At 43.2% G+C, this 22,316-nt stretch overlaps 3 protein-coding genes and 1 pseudogene across 3 annotated transcripts in view; 2 read left to right on the forward strand and 2 right to left on the reverse strand.

Moving 5' to 3' along the window:
• The window catches only part of dnajc2 (DnaJ (Hsp40) homolog, subfamily C, member 2), a 9,062-nt gene extending 8,876 nt beyond the window's left edge, over positions 1-186 (forward strand). The window contains exon 16 of the mRNA XM_086269050.1: positions 30-186. Within this exon, the coding sequence (XP_086125176.1) occupies positions 30-98 (69 nt within the window). The 3' untranslated portion in view covers positions 99-186. The remainder of the gene's footprint in view (positions 1-29) is intronic.
• Positions 125-8,696, reverse strand: pmpcb (peptidase, mitochondrial processing subunit beta). The gene is made up of 13 exons (XM_086269051.1): positions 8,545-8,696; positions 8,110-8,247; positions 7,804-7,890; positions 7,466-7,595; positions 7,169-7,367; positions 6,996-7,075; positions 6,730-6,842; positions 2,074-2,217; positions 1,753-1,913; positions 1,568-1,653; positions 1,408-1,496; positions 698-773; positions 125-296 (listed from the first exon to the last, which is right to left on the reverse strand). The coding sequence occupies exons 1-13, from the start codon at positions 8,626-8,628 to the stop codon at positions 232-234; spliced, it is 1,452 nt and encodes a 483-aa protein (XP_086125177.1). The 5' UTR covers positions 8,629-8,696; the 3' UTR covers positions 125-231.
• A 310-nt stretch (positions 8,697-9,006) lies between these two features.
• On the forward strand, positions 9,007-10,966 carry phax (phosphorylated adaptor for RNA export). The gene has a single exon (XM_086269053.1). It carries the CDS (start codon positions 9,374-9,376, stop codon positions 10,601-10,603), a length of 1,230 nt encoding a protein of 409 aa, XP_086125179.1. The 5' UTR covers positions 9,007-9,373; the 3' UTR covers positions 10,604-10,966.
• Positions 10,967-13,956: 2,990 nt separating this feature from the next.
• LOC147309368 (uncharacterized) lies at positions 13,957-14,621 on the reverse strand (annotated as a pseudogene).
• Between the last annotated feature and the right edge of the window lie 7,695 nt (positions 14,622-22,316).

The raw sequence follows: 22,316 nt of genomic DNA on the forward strand, positions 1-22,316 counted from the left end.
ACTAACACGTTTCCTTTTTCCTCTGACAGGAACTGGTGGAGATGGTCAAAGCCAAGAAAGCTGCTCAGGAACAAGTGGCAGCCAAAAATAAAAAATGACAAGAACCACGCGTTAATAGAATCTGTTATTTTAACATTATTGTGTTGGTCTTTATTTTATAATAAAAAGAAGGAAAAAATAACGTGACACGACTTAAATTTTGCATTTGTCCACTTCCTCAGCGTGTCCTGCTCAGCTTCTCATCCAGAACATCCCACTGCGGATCTGGTTGTAGTCGGGCAGCTGTTCGATTGGACCTGAGAACAAACAAACTTATTGCTTATCTGCTTTAACATCAGGCAGAAACACGAGTTTGAACACAGACTGAGTTCCAGAGACGCTCTGATCTTTGACTGACTGCATCGTCACACTTGAAGCTACGCTCACTTCCTGTTTTGGCTCAAGATTTAAACCCAGAGTTCTGATAAACCATTCTTTTCTTTACAGGCGACAGAAAACTGATTAAAATTGTAAATCAGGGCTAAAAGCTAAAACATCAGTCTGCATAGTTCAGCCGTCACAGTGACGATCACTTGCATCACCAGCAGAGTTCAAACTGGGATTCACTCCCCACACTGAGCCGCCGGCTTCCTTTTATCGTACACTCCGAGTTTCGTTAGGTTCAGCCTCTGCAGGCGTCCCGTGTTTGAAAACGTACCGACAGCTGCGATGGCAGGAGCTCTGTTGTAGATGTATTTGGTGCACACGTCCTTTATGGTGCTGGCGTCGATGGCCTGTGGAGAGCCAGAGACAAACATGGTGGAGGATCAGGGCAAAAAGAGCTTTTCAAACATTATTTCAGGTCGTGCTTAAAGACACCGGCTGGGACGTTACCAGATTTACATTGAGGTTTTCTCAGCCTCACACAGTTTATCACTGTGACTCTGTTATTGTTCTGGTCTTACTGCTTTAAATGTAAAGAAACCTGGCCTTATGAAAAAATATACTCTTATGATGCATTTTAACTTTAAATATGGAAGCAGCAAATAAGCACACGTGACGAGTGCCAGAAAGCTCAACGTTCCTGGGATCTCACTTCCTCCTCTGGTTGCAGTTTTTCTACGTTCAACAGTCACAAAGGTGGAATTCAGCTGCGACGTTCTGCGACACCACGCGCTAAGGACGCATCAACGTGGAGGTGTTGGAGACGCGACGCAGTCTCACCACTATAATCTGTCTAAACAGGTTACCATGGTTACCAGGTAAATAAAAAGTGAAGTACAGGCCTCAGTTTGAGCTGCAATAACAGAGCCAACCGTAGCTGCTGGATACTAAGAGTACACAGAGTTATGAACTTGTACAAAACGCAGCCCTCAGTTGGATTTCCGGTAACAGTTACTGACAGAGCAGAAGAACCTGTCGACTCACATCAATGCGGGCTTCCAGCTCATGCAGAGGGATCCTGCGACTGTAGCACAGCATCTGTCTGCCGATGTCCTCGCAGATTGGGGTGGATCCTGGAGGAAGCAGATCAACACGTGAAACCAGGCGCCGCACGACTGCACGCTCTACAGTCACGCTGCCTTACCGTCCAGATGCAGCAGCATGTTGGTCTTGAGCAGGTTCTTGGCCCGAGCTACCTCGCTCTCCGTCACACTGGTACAAAGAGAAATCCTGACAGGAAGCAGCGACACACAAGCGTTAAACACGTTCAGTCAGCAGGTTTAACCTTCTTTAAAACTTTGACGACTAAACTGATCTGAGCGCGCTCACCATTCCATTTGAGTAAAGTGCATCATGTCGTTGATGGTGCCGGGTTCACACACCATGTAGAGTCCCCAGAGGCCTGTGTCTGTGTAGCAGGTGTTGAAGGACTGGAAGCTATGGCACAGGTTCCCCTGACAGGCCATCTGAGCCAGCTTACTGGATAGATTCTAAACTCAGAGGACATAGAAACAAACGGTTCGCTGAATAAATGCTGAGCACGTATGTGTGGTCAGTTTTTATTTAAAGATGGCGAAGAAGAGGAAGAGCATTTAGCAGCAGCACAGAGAAAACAACACGTGCCACATCCAAGGTTTCCTCAGTACTCACCACGCCTCCACCAAACGAGCGGTCCCAGTTTCCAATGAGCGTGTTGGCTACCATGAGTGGGATTGTGTCGGGGTGAGACCATCCGACAGCCTCCACGGCGATGGCGATGTGAGCGAGTGGCATTTTGTCGTCACGGACTCTGATCTGAAACCGTAACAGAGTCCTGAAGCATTCACCAAATTAAAGCTTTTTTTAATAACTTGAAATGAAACTGCACCAGTTTCACAGTCAACGAATGATAGAAAGCACACAAATACTTAACTGAGGTCTACTGGAAGTAGAGCAGGGCGATATGGCCAAAAATATTTATCACGATATATATTTGAAACTTTGCGATAACGATATAACTGACGATATAATTGATGCGAGACAAAATACACCTCCACAACATTACTAGCACAAAAAGACAACCTTCCATTTATTTTTACGTAAACAAGAAGCTGGTTTTTATGTACATTAAAGCTTTATAAAAATGTAACAGTGCAAATGCAAATTCCTTGCTGAAAGTTTAACCAAAAGGCATTTCCAGTAGAAATGGGCTGACATATCCTGAGCATAACCATGTATAATATCCACTGAAGTTAAAAAGAGGTGCTTTGCAACATTAAACTGCAGTGTGCAGTACGTATTTTTTGGACCATAAGGTGCACGGGATTATAAGGCACATTAAGCGAAACAAAGCAGTCAGATAAATCAAACTTTATTAAACTCATTCTTCTTGCTTCCTCCACTTCTGTACCATTGATTCATTAATGTTGAATTCTCTGGCAGCTGCTCTATTCCCATGTTGTTGCAGTATATTAATGACTAACCTGGTATTGTGGATGGATTATCTCAGTTGTTCTCCTGACTGAAGTTTGGTCCGTTTACAGCATCCTGCCATGCGATTGCATTTGTTTCTAACCATGAAGAACCTTCACGTTAACTTTTATAAGTGGAAAAGTGTTAGTGTTCGTCCTCCAGCTTCACTGTTTATGTTATGCTAACATAGCTGTGTCGCTAGCGATCACGTAGCACATCATTATATACCAGCTAGCCCAACTTCAGTAACCCTACAAACGTCACTGCTGTTTAGTTTCCTGTCTTCATTTATGTTGGAAGTGATAGCAGAGCTGTACGTTTGATTTTTTTCAGAAATCTCTCAGTCAGAACATGCTATATCATGCTTAGGTAACTAGCGAAACTAGCGAGCTAACTTCCGCTAGCTTCCTGCTAACTTCTAACTCCGTTAAATGTAATACATTTTGTTTTCATGGATGCCTGGAAGTTAAACTTCATAGTTTCACCTGGTAAAGCAGCAATGCTGATCGTTTTATTAAAGATGAAAGAATTTAGACAGTTTTTAAACTCTCAGTGATGCTGCAGTGTCGTTTGACCTGAAGCATACGGAGTTTAGGACCCAGATTACTCCCAGATTTAAGAGTAGGGATGGGTATCGTTTAGGTTTTATCCGATACCGGTGCCAAATCGGTACTTTTGAAACGGTGCCGGTGCTTAAACGGTGCTCGAACCGGTGCTTAAAGAATGGAGAACACAAACTTTGTCCAAAAACCTCTCATGTTCAGCTGTTTTTTTTTTTTGTAAAAAGATAACAATGTTAGCCTTTTCTGCAGCTATGGGGCATATATGGTATATACTCTTGGCTGGAAGCAGTGCTTAAACAATGGAAAAAAACACAAACTTTGTCCAAAAACCTCTCATGTTCAGCTGTTTCCCACTTTTTCTTTGGTCATTTTAGCCTTTTTGGCCAGGGTGAAGGGAGCATCTGCCATCAAACAAGAAGACAGCCGCATGTAGCTATGATGATGTTTGCTAGTTCACCTTACATGCATTAATGTAATAACGTGGTTAGCCTACTCAACGTAAATTACACACGAACAACATGAAGCTACTCACGCAGAGAAGAACGGCTGCTGCTGCATCATCATCCTCATCATTTCTGCTACACTGGCAGGGCTAGGGGCCAGGACTCTATTCTTCGGGTTTTTGGGGGATGTTGCTCCGGGTCCGATAACTGGCAACCCACCCAACGTGCACAGTGTGAGGTCTCGCAGCAAGCTATCAAATACAGCGCATTTCTCGGCTTTAAAAAAAAACACTATGCGTCGCCAGGTGTTTCATCGGATTTGAGGAGTTACCTCCTTTGACAGTATCACAGTATCAGCTTAAAGCACTTGTTGCTGCTGAGTTTGCATATTTTGCTGTGAAGTACAGCCAGACTTTTGACCGCTTCGCCTTGGACATTTTTAATCTGTAGCTCTGCTCTAACTGAACGTTCGTACCTGGCCCCGCCTACTATCCTGGGAAACGTAAAATGATTGGCTAGAAGTCTATCACAGCTCAGGGAAAAAAAGCACCGAAATAAAGCACCGAAATGTGCGCTGCTTTTCGGTCTGGTTACTACCGTTTGTCAGAACCGGTGCCATCATGGCACCGGACACCGGTACCCATCCCTATTTAAGAGCATCTTAGTCCGACAAATACGACAATAACGACGGCCGCTTGCATGTTCTGCAAAAAAATGTGCTTTGTCGTGTATCTGACGGACAAACACCAAACCAGTTTCACATCACTGAAGCTGCACCATTTTTACAAACCAATTCTGGTTCATCTGTTTCACTCAACAATCGGCCATGTGCGTATGAAAACAAAGGCACCGCGCATGCGCGTTTTACTCATATTCTATCGCGATATTTCATTTTCCTATCGTTGCCTAACATTATACCAGTATTACCGTGAACGGTATAATATGGCCCAGCCCTAACTGGAAGTATCTACAGTTCTCAGTGCTGTGATACAGGCCGGCAGGAGTTAGTGGGGAACTGTCAACGCTTTTGTTTTGAAGGCAGAGCTGGGTTAAAGAGCAAATCTAATCTGTGAGACGAGCAGCAGACGACAGGATGCATATGTGTATATAGAAACTGAATTCATGACTGTTTTTACACGTCTTTTAAACCACTTTAAATACAACTTGAAAGCAAACTTGTTCTGGTTACTCCTCTAAACGATATCTCACCGTCTCCCCGAGCATGTCCAGCTGCAGTATAATCGTTCATTTCAGGGAATATCCGACACATCTATCGCCTTCTTCATCTAAAAGGTTTCCATTAATGAAAGCCTGATGCCGTGTGAACTAGAAAGCACAGCCTGCATGAACCTGCATGATGCAGTCACACTGGATGATCCAAGTCCGACTGAAAATCTAAACCGTGTGCAGAGGCTTTCCCAGTCTGAATTCATTTGCCTGACTATTGATCTTATTGATCTTAGTCTTTGGCGCCAAAGAAAAACGATTACAGGTCACCAGAGAACTTCAATCTATACATCTAAAAACCACAAACCAGGCGAGAAATTTGGGTGTAGTGATGGATGCAGACCTAAACTTAGAAAAACACATTAAGACAATAACAAAGTCAGCTTACTATCACCTCAAGAATATATCAAGGATAAAAGATCTGATGTCTCAACAGGACCTGGAAAAACTAGTCCATGCATTCATCTTTAGTAGGCTTGATTACTGTAACAGCATCTTTACAGGTCTACCTAAAAAATCAGTCAGACAACTACAGCTCATTCAGAACTCTGCTGCTCGAGTCCTCACTAAGACCAAAAAAGTGGACCACATCAGTCCAGCTCTGAGGTCCTTACACTGGCTGCCTGTCCGTCAGAGGATAGACTTTAAAGTTCTGATGCTGGTCTATAAAGCTCTGAATGGTTTAGGACCAAAATACATCAATGACCTCCTGACCCAGTATGAACCATCCAGATCCCTCAGGTCATCTGGATCCGGTCTTTTATCAGTTCCCAGAGTCAGAACCAGACACGGAGAAGCTGCATTCAGCTTTTATGCTCCTTATATCTGGAACAAACTCCCAGAAAGCCTCAGATCAGCTGAAACACTCAGTTTATTTAAATCCAGGTTGAAGACTCACCTGTTCTCAGCTGCATTTGAATAAAGCACCAAATCCACACTTTTAAGCTTAAATTTCAAAACTTACATTTAACTACTGATTTTATCTACTGTTCTGATTTTATCTGTTTTGATTTTATATACTGTTGTTTGTTGTTTGTTTGTTAATTAGTTAGTTTGTTTGTTTGCTTGTGTTAATCAATTTTAAATCATGCTTTTTATTTGTTTTTGTTTCTAATGTCTCTGTAAAGCACTTTGAATCACCTTGTTGTTGAATTGTGCTATACAAATAAACTTGCCTTGCCTTGCCTTGCCTTACTGTGATTTGCTTTGATTCCTGGAGAGGTTGTGGTTTGTATGTGCCTCAGAATCTTGTATTGCCTGAGCTAAGTTCTGTTCTGGTTCTTGTGTACTTGTTCTTTTTGTCATTGTCTGTTACTATGAACAAAATCCTAATAAAAATATATTAAAAAAAAATGTGCAGAAACTCGCGTACCATCTGACTAAAGTCATATTCACTTGTAGACCCATCTGAACTAGATTTAAGGCATCTCAAGTAATATGTGTGTTTTAAACATTTTCCAAGACGTGGACATGTCTGAGCCATCACCCTTCATTTGCATCCACCTTAGAGACAACCGTGTTACTCTGATACACTCGATCTCATTCTTTAAATAACACAGTAGCTGCTCTGTGCTGATGTGACGCCCCGTTATGCAGTAGTGAGAAACTAAAGTTAGCCTTACCTCACTTCCTGTGAAATGGCACGGAGGAAGAGCCGGGGCTTCGCCTTGATGTCTGCTGGGAAGTTTTCCAAAGTGATACTTGGCCAAATCGATGAGCTCGTCATGACAGACACCTGATCAGAGAGGGAGCGAGTCCTGGAGATCAGATCAACTTTACTCTGGTTCAGAATTTATTGCATACTTTGAGCAGTGCTCATGCATCAGTGACTGTTTGTTGCAGGTTTACAGAAAATGTTAACGAAACGTGAGCAGAAAACAGCTCTAACCTCCAGCAGCAGCCAACACTATTCTGGGTCCTTTATAGTGAGCGGTGATATACTCCACCAGGTCTCCTCTGTTGATGGTCCTGCGTCACAAACACACAGCAGGAAGCTAAGCTGTGCAGGATGCTTTCAGCAAACCTCAGAGTACTTTGTGTTTTTTAGGTGTTTGGTCTCACTTGATGTTCTCAGTGGGGCCCAGGATGGTTCTTCCCAGCGCTGTGGACTGGTACGCTGTAGCATGCAGATAATCAAAGACCACCTCTTGCAGATTGGTCTCCACTTCCTGCATCTCTCGAAGGATCACCCCTCGCTCCCTCTCGATCTCCGCCTCTCCCAGCGTGCTGTTCTGGATGATGTCAGCCAGAATCTCCACAGCTTTGACACAGAGAGATATTTTATTGTGCTTTAACACATTCCAGGTTTTTCGTTTGAGATGTTGCCATGTAACATTCAGCCCCTCTGCCCTCCCGTACCTCTCGGAAGATCCTTGGAGAAAGCTTTGGCATAGTAAACAGTCTGCTCGCGGGATGTGTAGGCATTGAGGTGAGCCCCCATGTTCTCGATCTCCAACTCCAGATCAAGCTGAGAGCGTTTCCTGGTGCCCTGTCACACATTTATACAGACAAAGTGAACAAAGTCTTGAATGTTACTTTCATTTATAAAGAAACTCTGAATTTTTACATTTATGTCATTATTTTGTTATTATACTGCTGTGAACTATTAGAATGCATTCTTCCCTCTCTGCATAGGCCAGATACATTCAAATAAAGACCACTGCTTTAAAAACTTTGCTGCGTAGCTGCCATCTCACCTTAAATGCCATGTGCTCCAGAAAGTGCGCTGTGCCGTTATTTCTCTCGTTCTCATAGCGACTCCCGGCATCTATCCACAAGCCCACCTGGAACAAAGCAGGAATTAATATACGCTTCCACAAACTGCTGCTACTGTACCACAACCCCACATCTCAGCCTGTAGTGGCAAAGCTAGCAGATGCTAACATTTTTTGTCATGCCTATTACATTTGGCTGGCTGCTTCACAATGGTTATGGTATTTTAACAACATATTTACGTGCATGTATTAAAGCAGCCTGTTTTAAACTGTTTACTTCCAGCTTACTGTGCAGGTGGGGAGCCCCGAGTCCTCAGATGCCACCCGGAGTCCGTTCTCTAAAGCAGTCACCTTGGTTTCAGGAACATTTAGCGCCACCTGGTGAGCAGCTTGGGTAACCAAGAGTCTGTGCGGTCCAGCAGTGAACTACGGGAGAAGGACAGCCAGTCACCATGACGCTTCAAAACTTAGAGCGTTACGTTTGCTGCTACCAGTCAGCGATAATGAATGAATCTGCCCCATTGGCGGTTCTGTTACACAGGGACATCCAAACATCACAGTAAGAGTTGATCACGTGATAGCTAAGCTAGCTTAAATAGCTGTTCGCAAACAAGCCGGCCATGCGCAGAGCTTTTCCTCTATGACACTGAGCACTGGCAGCTGTCACGGGCATATCAATTAAATGAGAAACTCCAAACATGACTATGAATCAATTCTTCTTACCCTGCTTATCGAATTCTTCTTCAGTAAATGTCTTTGTAAGAAAAATCTCCCAGCAGACGTGAGGCACTGTACGGACATTGCCATATTGTTTATCTGTAACGGTGCCGTTCTGCTGACGCAACATCCGCCGGAGATGACGACTTACTTTTTTCATAGTAGGGAAAAAATATCACAGGATTTGATGACAACCGCACAAAGAAATCTATTCTTACACTCTCCTTAAACCAATAAAAAACAGAGATAAACACACCTGAACAAATAACTTTATATTTCAGACATTGATCAACCTATTATATGGAAATATGAAAATTGCTGCCACACGACTAACTGCCTATGTGACCTATTGGTTTGCACGTTAGCTGTAAATAAAGTATTGAAGTAATATATATTTACATTTAGGATACTTCTCAACCATATTTGACGTGGTTCGTTTATAACGAACGTTCTAACGTTTAATCGCTTTTGTTTATTTTGAAAGGGTGTCAGAATTTGAAGGCGGAAGTGTCGGTTTAGCCTAGCGCGGATTTTTTTTCTGTGAGTTTCAAGTTGGTCTGTCAGCTTCTTCCTAGCAGTTCAGTGTGTGACTGAAATAGTAGAGCAAGGCTGAAGTCCAGCTGTATACAGAGCAGAAGGCCTGCTGCTGTAGCCTGCACTGGAGGTATTTCCTCTGTAACCCGGACTTAATTAATTCTCTGTTGGGTTCAACGGTGTCGTTAGCCGCTAACGGTGCAGCGTTAGCTGTTCACGCTAATTAGTGGCCTCAACTTTAGCCGATGTAATAAAACAGGAGTGTACGGCCATTAGCTTCGGTGTGGCTTTCAGACAAGAAATGGCGGGAGGCAGAGATCTCATGGACGGTGACCTGGAAGATGGAGAGATCTCTGGGTCCAGCTCGGATACTGAGATGGGACCAGCCACAGCAGCACAAGAAGCTCGACCCCAGGTTCCCCCGGCTTTCTGCGGCCAGTCTTTCCAGAACAGAGCCTATGCTCAGACACTTCCAGCCGCAGCTTATCGCAGCACAGGTAGGACGGCAGAGTCTAGTGACAGTGACCCGGAGTCCTCTGACGAGGAGGCGGCTGTTTGGCGCCGGAAACGCCAGAAAGTGTCCAGTGCTCCACAGCCGCCTGCATGCAGCGCCCGGCTAGGGCCGACCCCTGTGCCCGCCCAGGGGACGACGGGTGGCCGCAAGGTGAATAACATTTGGGGCTCTGTAGTACAAGAGCAGTGCCAGGACGCTATCACTGCAGAACTTGGCATATTTGGCATGGATGGTGTTGGCATGTCCACCAGGAATGTGGAGACTTATAATTTCGTCCTAGCTCGGAAGATAATGGAGAAGGAGAGGGAGATGGAGGCACAGTCAAAGGAAGGAGGAGAAGTGAGCATGCTGGATGCTGAGCTGGAGGAGTACATGAAGGGTAGGGGGTCAGAGGAGAACACAGGAGGTGATGCAAAGAGAAAGAGACCTGCAAAGGAGCGGCTGGGCCCCAGAGCAGAGATGGACATCAAGGGCCGCTATGAGATCACAGAAGGTGACCCAGATGATAAGGTGATAGAGGAGATTGCGTTCAGGCTGCAGGAGCCCAAAAAGGAGCTGATCACTCGAGTTGTCAAAGTAGTTGGCAAGAAAAAAGCCATAGAACTTCTCGGAGAGACTGCCACCCTGGAGGAGAGTGGCGGTGTGTACACCATGGACGGCAGCAGGCGTCGGACACCGGGTGGGGTGTATCTCAACCTGCTGAAGAACACCCCCAGTATCACCAAGGCCCAGATCAAGCAGATATTCTTTGAGGAACAGGTGAAGGAGTACAAGAGCAAGAAGGCTGCCCAGAAGAGGAGGCGACATTTGGTGGCCAAAAAGATGAAGCAGGCCATCGGCACCCTAAACCTGCAGGAGCATGATGACGTCTCCAGAGAGACTTTTGCCAGTGATACCAACGAGGCTTTGGAGTCTCTGGAGGAAGCTGCAGAAGACGAGGAGGCTCAAGAGGAAGCTGCTGTGGGCACTGAGGAGACAGCAGTGGTCTACAACGCTGCAGACCTGGAGGTGTTTTGAAAATAGCCTGCTGTCTGAACAACGATGTTAATGAAACACTGAAAGCACTGAATATGTGATTGATTCAAAATCCACACTGGTGTCCTTTTTTGTTTTTTGTTTGAAACCTTAGCAATAAAAGCAGCGCTTCTGTTAACAAATAGTTACAGCATGAACATGTTGATTGGAGCTTTTGCCGTTCAAATGTTGTTTTGCCTTTTAAAACCAGTCCTTCTCAACAAAATGATGTTGTGAGAGTCAAATTCATAACCATTTGTTGCTGTAAGTGTCATTATACAAACAGGTCTTGAGTTATTACTTTCATGGATGCACCTCGGTCTGGAAAATAATAAAAGTGGTGACTCAGGTAAAAGAATTAAAAAACTGTAGGGTTCTTTTTTTGTGCACTCACTTCCAAACACAAAATAACATAAATGTTATATAAGGTGAGTTTTAGTATCATCAGATCAGGATTCCTGTACTGACATTCATACCAAGTGGGGCTTCTCAAAGAAAACAAAGGCATTGAATGGCTGATGTAAAAGTGCTGAAGTGTCCACTAGATGGCAGCCATGTTCCAACTTCTGCAAGAGTGGAGAGCCCTTTTAGTCCAAGGCTGTATAGAAAGAACCCTTAACCGTTCCGTACAGCATATATAAAAACGTATAATATAAAAGAATAACTCAAGAATTAAACTGAAAAATGCAAAACTGCATGCATATGAAGTGCTGCCTGCTATAGTAAAGGTTAAACTACCAGGTCACAGGTGTCCTGTTTAATTTGTATAACTCTGGTACAAATGTACACAGTCTGCCTGGCTCAGGCGTGTCAAACATATGGCCTGAGGGCGAGAATCAGGCACACGTGATTATGAAAATGTAAAGGAGAAATTCTGTTTTTACAATGAAAAATAAATATATTCATCCATTGAGCACCACAAATGATAAACGTCCACCACGTTAGACCTTTCACATTTGTCATTCTTTATGCAGGTGGTTAGGACAGAGTGTACTCGTAAATGACATCCTCATCTCCAACTTAAACATCTCTGCACTGATGAAAATGTCAGTTCCTGCTTTTGTTTGGGGTTTTTTTTTGCGACACCACTACTCAACGAGTGGTGTCTTAAACAGGAATCCTAAATGTCAGCTGAAGAATGATGATTTCTACAAGAAAATCCTGAAAAACCATCGGCTCACGCCCTGAAGCTGAAGCACATTTAGGTCATGCATCAGTACAATGATCACACGTCAGCAATTAGTTTTTCACATAAGACCAGGTGGGTTTGGATAGCATTTTTTTCTTTAATACATGAATACACCATTTACAAACTGCACTTTATATTTACTCAGGTTATCTTTGTCTAGTATTAAAATTAGTTTGACAGTTATGCAAAAACCAAACACGTTTGATTCAGAGGAATCAAATATATGTTTGTTTTTTTAGAATTTGTGAAACCTGTGCTGTGCTTTCAACATCTGCAAAGGCCCAAAACCTGAAATCTGAAGACACAAATCTTCGTTGAGGTTCACTAACATTTTGTTTTACAAAGTCTCGCTTCTAAGTGTGAATGGTTGTCTGTCTCTGTGTGTTAGCCCAGGGTGTACCCCGCCTCCTGCCCTAAGACAGCTGGGATAGGCTCCAGCCCCCCTATATATATGTACAAAAAAAACAAGCTCAAGCTCCCAGGCCTCTGGTAGAGGACCCGAGCTTGAGGGTCCTGCAGTATCTTAGCTGTTCCCAGGACTGCGCTCTTCTGGACTGAGATCTCCGATGTTATTCCCGGGATCTGCTGGAGCCACTCGCCTAGCTTGGGAGTCACCGCACCTAGTGCTCCGATTACCACGGGGACCACCGTTACCTTCACCCTCCACATCCTCTCGAGCTCTTCTCTGAGCCCTTGGTATTTCTCCAGCTTCTCGTGTTCCTTCTTCCTGATATTGCTGTCATTCGGAACCGCTACATCGATCACTACGGCCGTCTTCTTCTGTTTGTCTACCACCACTATGTCCGGTTGGTTAGCCACCACCATTTTGTCCGTCTGTATCTGGAAGTCCCACAGGATCTTAGCTCGGTCATTCTCCACCACCCTTGGGGGCATCTCCCATTTTGACCTCAGGACTTCCAGGTTATACTCGGCACAGATGTTCCTGTACACTATGCCGGCCACTCTGTTATGGCGTTCCATGTATGCCTTGCCTGCTAGCATCTTGCACCCTGCTGTTATGTGCTGGATTGTCTCTGGGGCATCTTTACACAGTCTGCACCTGGGGTCTTGCCTGGTGTGATAGACCCCGGCCTCTATGGATCTTGTGCTCAGAGCTTGTTCTTGTGCTGCCATATATATACATATATATATATACATATATATAGGGTTTTGGAGTTGACGTCACGCCGCAGTGCACTGTGGGATCGCGGCGCCACGTCAGTAGGCCAGGAAGCAGAACAAGCGCACAGTGTTGGAGTGTTGGAATCGGGACTGCCAGAACCATGCTCAAAATCAGCGCAAAAGACTGGGGCTGTAAGGGGCTGTATCGCGACCGATTGTGTCCAGACGCCAAGAGACGGTACTTTGAAAAAATTGCGTGCATCCGTAATGTGGACCCGTATGAAATAAGGAAGTGTAGTGGAAACCCAGACGACCACTGTGACCGCGTTGTGTGGACACAGAGAGACCTTGCTGTGATATGCATCTTCCCTGATGTGGATTTCTGGGAACCGCGCTTAAAGCAAGCACAAGACTTCTTTCGTAAAGTGTGCCTTCCTGAACTTGTTGGGAAATACTTCTCCAAACAACGTGCTGCTCTAAATAACCTGTAATGTTTCATTTTGTGGTTCAAGATTAATGCCAGCTGTGTGTTACCATGTAAATAGTTTGCATTTCATTTTTATGTGATTGCTAAGTACATGTGAACAGATCAAGAATAAAACAAACAAACAAATATACTATTCTTTTTTGTTTTATTAAAACAACTTCACACAAAGTACAACTATTTACAATGTACTGTACATCCAAAAAAACAGCTTTAAGAATACTCAACAGGAGCAAGTGTCATTTGGCCCTGGTTTGACAACAACACTGGGGCACATATTCACCAAAACACAGCAAACCTTAACGATCTTATCAAGAAGTGTTGTCTTCAGCCTCACATGATAAGAGTAATCGGATTGGCATTGTAGTGTGTAACATTTTGAACTTGTTGCGCTAACTACCTATTACTCGCTCAACATGAATTCTCAGGTGGGCAATTGCTCTTGTTTGTTCAACGTCCCTTGCATCAAGTGTCAGTAGCCTTTTGTGAAAGCTGGAATCTTGACCTCCGCACACATCATTCCTACAGCATTTCTGATGTCAAAGCCTCTGTCAGCCAATACTACGTCCCCTGGTAACAGCTTTTGAAGAATGCCACATCTCTCTGTGATGTGTTTATCTGATGCACGACCCCCCATCCCCTGGAAATGAAAGAAATAGCTCCATGGGGTGTAATCCCGATGAGGTATTTATGGTGTGTGTACCCTTGTAATGAGAGTATGTTTGTGCACGTGCCTTTAAATTAGATGGTCTTTCTGTTCGAATCTCAAAACAGTCAACAATGATGGCTACTCGTTTTCCAAAAGTTTCAGTAAACTGTGGAGGCATTGTCGCCTGCAGACAGTGCCTCTCAGGCCAGTGCACCAGTGCTCCTAAGCGGGCATACAAAACATCAATGGTATCGGTGAAGACAAAAGACAGTGTTTTGTGGGACACATCGAATGGATGACAAAGATGCTGGACTGGAAGATCAAGTCTCAGACGCATTAGTGTGAGTAAGAGCATTTGGAAACCTGTCAGTTTCTTCGATATTGGCAGGAAATCTTTGACAGTGTTGAAGAGGGACATTAAGACAGCATAACAATGTAGTCCAGTGTAATATCTTACTTTTTCAGTATCATCCTTTAAGAAACTTTCATTCAGCTCTGTCTTTTGCAACTGTGATTGAAGCAGTCTGTTCTCCTCTAGCAGCCGGTTTATTTCTGCTCTGCCCTGTTCATTGCACACACAATCCTTCGTATATATATATATATATATATATATATATATATATATATATATATATATATATATATATATATATATATATATATATATATCTGCCAAAGGTGCTACTGATGGGTCAAAGATCAGAGTACACTTTGGCCTATAAATTGATTCCATGGTTTCTATTTTAATGCCAACTGCTTATTTGTACTATGCTTTCATTTCAGAGTGCAATTAAAATAACAAATTTCCCACGTGTGGGACTAATAAAGGTTATCTTATCTTATCTTATCTTAATTAGACATTAAAATGCACCATTTTCAATTTGAAAAAAGTGGAAAAATTGAGGATTTCTAAAAGTTTTGAGTAGTGTAGCTTTTCAGTGAGAACTTCCTTTTTCATGACTGTAGCTGCTGAGTGAGGAGTCTTGCTTTCTTAACACTTGTGCTTAAATGTTAGTACTCATTCATTCAAAGTCATGATCAATCTTAGTCTTTCCTGTTTATCTTTCCTGTTTTTTCAAAGCAATTCCCAGATTCTTTGGAGGATTTTCCAGCTAATTAAATTTTTGACAGCACACGGGATTTTCATTGGAATGAAAAAATAGGTGGCTGAAAGCAAAAATGTGAAAAACCAAAACAATAAGATAAAAGAGTCTAAAAGGTTCCATAGTACTGTGTATATGTGTACAGAATATATGCTTAATAAAGCAGGTGTTTCACCTACAGAAGGAGCAGTAAACTAGCGTACAGTTCCAATATTTGCCTAACAAATCCGAGTTCTTACTTGACATAAACATGCCTGAGGAAACAAATGGCCCCCGCTAAAGCAGCTGCATCTAAATCAAAGTAAAAGTATACAGTCTCCCCACACAGCTCTGGGCAAGAATGAAAGCCTTTAATGGTGGTGGTGGATTTGTCAGCTGAAGCTCTTGGAAATGATCATTATCTCTGCTTGTGGCTGCCACATTAAAGGCCCAGTGTGTTGGCAGAAACATGTTTGATAATCCCACCACTTATGGCTGTTTTCATATTTGCTGGCAGATATATCTCCTCTGATAAGCTGTCACTGCGAACATCACGATTCCATGTGGCAATTAGGCAAGCAGATAAGGGTTCACAGAAGGTGCAGAGATCAGTTTCCTGCCATTGACTTTTACTGCCACTTCTTCTGCTCGCAGGCAGGCCGGAGCATGTGAATGCATCGTTTGGTTTAATGGGTAAAGCTGATCAAAGCATGATTTTCAAAGCCTTACTCATATGGAATTGTTACATGCAGTCTCTGGTCTCGGGACCTCTGTATCTGTCACCTGGCAACAAACTTGTTGCCTGGATACAACACGCTGTTTCCACTGGATTAAACAGGACGGGGATTGAAAGACCTGTATCTCACGACAGGCTGGGGTGGAAGTGCTGTGTGATGTTAGCACTGTCACTCCAGCAAATGAAATGTTGAGTGCTGCATATTAGCATGTCTTTGAGATCCACCCACAATCATCCAGCTGTGCTATGAATGAATGGCTCCCTGCCTGCTATGCAAAGACTTTCTTTAATCACTTGACCAGAAGTAAAATGCAGTCTGTGTTTATCAGAGCTAATTTTGGACACGCTGATGGAGAGGCAGAAATGCCACAACCACAATTACACCATGGATCTGCCATCATCCGTCCCATTCCTCTGTTGGACATTCTCAGTCTAACAGACAGTGGCTACAATTTTCACCTTCACTCTTTAACAGTTGCTCAGGGGTATATCAGGTGCCCGTTCAGTGGATTCGAACCCCCAACCTTCCGATCATGGGCCGACCACGCTACCTACTGAGCTATCCAAACCTTTAATTAACGACAGTAAATTAGATAACGTGATCAGAGTGGCTCAACACTTTGGCTGAAGCAAAGGTGAAGAGACAATGGATCACATTCCTACATGTGTATATCAGCTTTGAGGATGGCTTCTCTCCAAATATGATTCTGTTTTCCTCTTTGATTACTGAGAAATATTCTGCACATGGTTTATTACTAGTTTATTTTCTATTCATACCTCATGCGGGGTTCACAGTAACTGGCAACGATTTTCAGATTTTCTATTCTCACGTGCTTTCTAGCAACTTGCAACTTGGGGTTATATGTTGCCTGGAGCAGCTGGGGACTGGACCACCAACCTTCTGACGAGCAGATGAGCTGTTCTACAGAAGCTTAACCTGCCATGCACCTCCTTATTAAAAACCTCATCCAGTGCCACATCAGGGGCCCTGACGTGAAACCCAAACCTCGTCCATCCAAGACTTTGCTCAACCTACATGAAACCTGCCTCCCTCTAAATGTGAATTTTATTTTGAAAATCCAGTCTGTAATCTTAACTATGATCCATCTGTATGTCCACCTGTCTGTCTGCAGTTAAACTCCTACACAGAGCTGTATTTATAGGGAGGCATGTTAGTATCAGAGAGTCCTGACTGTACAGGACAAGGTGGATTTGTCACCAAAATTACATTTCCGTGTTTTTATCTGAAGTGCTGTAAAATTAGTGTTGATGTATCAAACCAATGAAAGTATAAGTTTGAAAAGCATCATTTAGTTCAGTTCAGTTTTATTTATATAGTGCCAAATTGCAGCAACAGTTTTCTCAAAGCACTTTATATTTTACAATAATACAGAAAACAACAACAACAATCCAATGATCCACCTGAGCAAGCTCTTGGAAACGGGGCGATATCTGTCAGCTCATAGCAAGAGGGTTTCTGACTTTTCTGTGTGAAATTTGAAATTTCTTCCTGGTCTCCTTTGGGTTCTCTGATTTCCTCTCACAGTAACCTAACACGCACATTAGGTTACGTGGTGATCCCAAACTGGCCACAGATACCAGGCATACAACCACTTCAGGCACCGTATGAATGTAGTTGTGGCCTGTAGTCTAAAGCAGCGGTCCCCAACCTTTTTTGCACCATGGACCGGTTTATGCCCGACAATATTTTCACGGACCGGCCTTTAAGGTGTCGCGGATAAATACAACAAAATAAAACTAGTACCGGTACCGAAAAAAAGAAGATTTATTCATAACACACTGAAAAGACCCAGGAAAACCGAGTTAACGATAAAAACGATAACAAAATAACGCTGAAAACCGATAAAAACCCTGAAAACTATACATTTCACACCTGAGCCTCAACTCTCGCGGCCGGTACCAAACGACTCACGGACCGGTCCGAGGCCCGGGGGTTGGGGACCGCTGCTCTAAAGCATGTTCAGTCAATAGTGAGATTGGAAAAGCTGCCGGTTCATTCCACCACACATTTGACATCATAACTTTACAAAATACATTCAAAATAATAGAAGAAGACAATTGGAAACATTTCCTGATGCTGTTTGAGTAAATGACACGAACTAATCTGGATCCAGTCTCATCCATGTGGATCCACTGACTCAGCTGATGGGTAGTGTGGAGTGAAGTCTTGGTCAGCCTGCAGTGTCAGACACTTAGTAGTCAGGTTTCAGTGGTCAGCTGACTGCAGACTCCATATACCATCACAGTTTAGCGGTTAGTTTAGAACAGAGAGACTATTGGACTCATCAGCTCTCATGCTGCGATACCTTTAGAGTATACAACCAGTGTTGGGGAGTAACGGAATACATGTACCGCCGTTACGTATTTAAAATACAAAATATGAGTAACTGTATTCCGTTACAGTTACCGTTTAAAAAGGTGGTATTCAGAATACAGTTACTTTGTTGAAATAAATGGATTACACTGCGGTACTTTCCTGTTTCATATTGTCGCGGGTCAGGACTGTTTGGGTTTTGTTTGACAGCTACGCTCTTTTGTTCCAGGCGGCAGCGTTACGGTTGCCATGGTTACAGGGCGACGCTCTCTCTCTCTCTCTGCGACTGCGTGTTTCCTGGGTGAGAGAGCGCCATTTCGTTGTTGTTGTTGTTGTGCTAAGCTAACAGGCAGAATGCTACAAGCATAGCTCTAAAGAATGTAGCATCATGGGTAGTGTAGTCCGTGTTGCAGGGAGAATGGACTGCCATACACGTTATGGGTCTGTGAGCGCGAGGAGGGAGAAAAAGGGGAGTGGAAAGGTACGAGTTGTCATCGAGGAAAAACGGGAGCTGGAAGCATGTAAATATAATAATAACCACTGCAGCCAAGAAGAGTGCCTGACGAGCCCAGCTGTAAGTAAGCTGTTAGGACTCGACTGTACACCGTGTTCGTGTTTTCCTCTGAAAACAATAAGTTCCGTTGGAGCAGCCTTTCAACGCCTCTCTCTGTCTCTCGCAAGAAAAGTTGACCCACACAACAAAGTAAAGCTATTTTTCGGCTACGAGCCGACAGGGACCCCGCCGTATTAGTCAGAGGTCCCTTTACTACAGTTCGGAGTCGCGGACCTTCAGTAATAGTAATAAATCACACAGCAATAGTACATTCACGTTGTTGTAAAAAGCATGATAATATATTAAGTAATCCAAAGTATTCAGAATACGTTACTGTCATTGAGTAACGTAACGGAATACGTTACAGAATACATTTTGGGGCATGTAATCTGTATTCTGTAATGGAATACATTTTAAAAGTAACCTTCCCAACACTGTATACAACCAATCATGTGCATACAGAAATATTCAATATGATCTTTGCAGTGTTATCCTTTTATCTCTGCAAACATCTCTGTGAAAAAGCAGATGCTTCACACTCGCGCTCCTTATTTCTCAATAATCTTTAGTTATTGTCACAAGCATTTTTAAGTGTATTTAAGCATTTTTGGGGGGTCATAAGTGAATTTGACCAGTTTTGTAGGTTGATTGAGCTGGCCACAGTGAGTGAGTGTCTGTTTTTGGATCAGCAGTAACCAGCAAAAAACTAAAGAGGATCACTTTTCATATAATTTTAATAATAATAATAATGCTGCCTGAGAACACATTTTTGAGCGAGTACAAAGCCGCTTTGTGTGGATATAACTCCAGTGTCACTGATGCAGAGGTGTGGACTCGAGTCACATGACTTGGACTCGAGTCAGACTCGAGTCATTAATTTTATGACTTTAGACTTGACTTGAAAAAATGTTCTAAGACTTGTGACTTGACTTGGACTTTTACACCAATGACTTGGGACTTGAATTGGACTTGAACCGGTTTACTTGAAAAGACTTGATATTTTACCCCAAATATAAAATTTAACATACATATTATATAGAGATTGAAAATGTGACGTCATTCACGGGTAGAACCGCAAAGGATTCTGGGAACTCATGGCAAGCGGTACTAGCGCACGCAGGCTTTCAATTGAAATCAGTTATACAGCGATAAAAAGAAACACAAAAATGTCAAGAAGCCGTTGTATTATTAACTGCAATAGCCGGTCGCATGACAGCCACGGGAAGCCGACAGGTAAAGAGATCGGTTGTTATCGGATTACGTCGTTGAAGAGAAATTGTTCGAGCCATGTTTCCGAAGTAACAAAGAGGCGACTGGATTGCAGCCATTCAAAGAGCAAATATAACGTCCCAGAACTCTCCAGCTCACAGGTTAGTCTGCTCCAAGCATTTACACGAAGGTCAGTCTGCTGTTGTAGTTAATACGTCATTTTCATAACATAATTGGTGATATAGGTTACAAGCAAGTCTGGTGCTGAACAGAAATTGTCGCGCTATGCTCCTTTATTTATTGTGCATAAATAGTGAATTGTCCTGACGCAATATTGCGTTTCGCTTCTGTTATTATGGTACATTGACAAAAACATATACTTTTATTCACAGGATAAAACAGGTTTTTTGTATCACTAATTGCCCAGTACGATTACAACATACAATATTATTGTCACTGCTACATTTCTGTGATGCTACCAGAAATTATTTCCACTGCTAATTAATTACCGCTGAGCTCAAAGGTCCTATTAATAAACGGTTAACGAATCTGTATTTATGAAGACGATTTGTGAGACTGGTAAACTTATGATGTGTACGATGGTCTTTACTTTCTACACGGTGCATTTCAAGGTCCTGCACCCATCCGTCGGTAAACTGTACCTGGGCTTGTTGCAGTGACCTGAAGTTACTAAACTTCATGAGTGTATGCACTCACTCCAAGAACCGTATAATTATAAATATGCATATAAATATGCTACGATGAGATAGCTGACTTCATCTAACTAGCAAATGTTGTCCAGGCTACGTTGGTGATACAGTTTTTTTTAATGTGTATGATATTTTTGTCATGCGATTTTAAAGCCGGTCCTACAACCGCATCCAAGAATAACATGCAGCGTATCTCAGAACTGTCGGTGAAAATTATTCTTGGAGCTAGGTTTAATTGAGCTGCATTTTAAAGAGGTGCAATTTCACAATTTGTGTATATTTTCTAAGTTCACTATTTTGTCATGTGTTGAGAAAAACACAGATTTTAAAATTACATGGTCTAATATTTACATTTAGCATAACTGCAACATGCTTTTTTTCGTTTTTTTTTTTTAAAGACTCGAAAGGACTTGAAATTCAAAGTTTCAGACTTGTGACTTGACTCGGACTTTTACACCAGTGACTTGAGACTCGACTCTGACTTGCCTGACATTACTTGAGACTTGACTTGAGACTTGAGGATAAAGACTTGAGACTTACTTGAGACTTGCAAAACAATGACTTGGTCCCACCTCTGCACTGATGTCCTTTCATGCAGCCATTGATCAGCTGTTACTGGCATCTTCTGATGCATTTCCTTTCAGTGATGTTCCTCAGGGGTGACGTGGGAGGCCTCTTTTAAGCAGCCAACTATATCAGTGCTATTTATGACTGTCTCATTACAAAGCTTCAAACATGTGCGACATAACTGCGATCAAAGGCTTGACTTGAATACTCAGACATACAGTGGGTCAACACTTCTGCTGTGTCATGGGAAGACCTAAATTACAATTTCACAAGACAAAAATATCTCTCTTGATTTGTGTAAGAAAGGAAATCTGAGTTGGTGGTTTTGGGCGGGTGTCGCTCAGTTGGAAGAACACAGCCGACACAGCCGAGGTCAGCAGTTTGATTACAGCTGCAGCTTCGTATTCAGATATGAGTGGAGGTATATTAGTGGGCACTGAGTGTGAATGGGTCTGATGTGTGAGTGAAATTCCCACAGTTAACTAAAGATCAGTGGCTATTATGGAACTGTACCTCACACACAAGCAGTCCCGTGTGAGAGACCAGGCACATGGACTGTAGCACAGGACAGTCACTTAGAGATAGGGTGAGAAGTTTGGCCATCCGGGAGGGGCTCAGAGTAGAGCAGCTGCTGCTCCACATGGAAAGGAGCCAGCTGAGGTGGTTCGGGCATCTGACAAGGATGCCCCCTGGGCGCCTCCTGGGTGAGGTGTTCCAGGCATGTCCCACCGGGAGGAGGCCCTGGGGCAGACCCAGGACACGCTGGAGAGATTATATCTCTCGGCTGGCCTGGGAACGCCTTGGTGTTCCCCGGATAAGCTGGAGGAGGTGGCTGGGGAGAGGGAGGTCTGGGCCTCTTTGCTTAGGCTGCTGCCCCCGCGACCCGGCCCCGGACAAAGCGGATGAAGATGGATGGATGGATGGATGGATGGATTTGATTCTGATTCACAAGGTCCTGAATCGATTTGATCCACAATTCGATTTGATTCAATTCGATTCGATTCGATTCGAATCTGGGAAATTTTGCCTCAAACAGTCAGAAATATTATAATTCAGATCATGCATCAGTACATTTCCATA

Source organism: Aulonocara sp. 'chitande type north' Nkhata Bay, linkage group LG17, assembly GCF_057382095.1.
Source record: "Aulonocara sp. 'chitande type north' Nkhata Bay isolate Kocher_YH1m ecotype deep benthic linkage group LG17, A_spYH_male_GT1.1, whole genome shotgun sequence".
In the NCBI taxonomy this organism is placed as follows: Eukaryota; Metazoa; Chordata; class Actinopteri; order Cichliformes; family Cichlidae; genus Aulonocara; species Aulonocara sp. 'chitande type north' Nkhata Bay.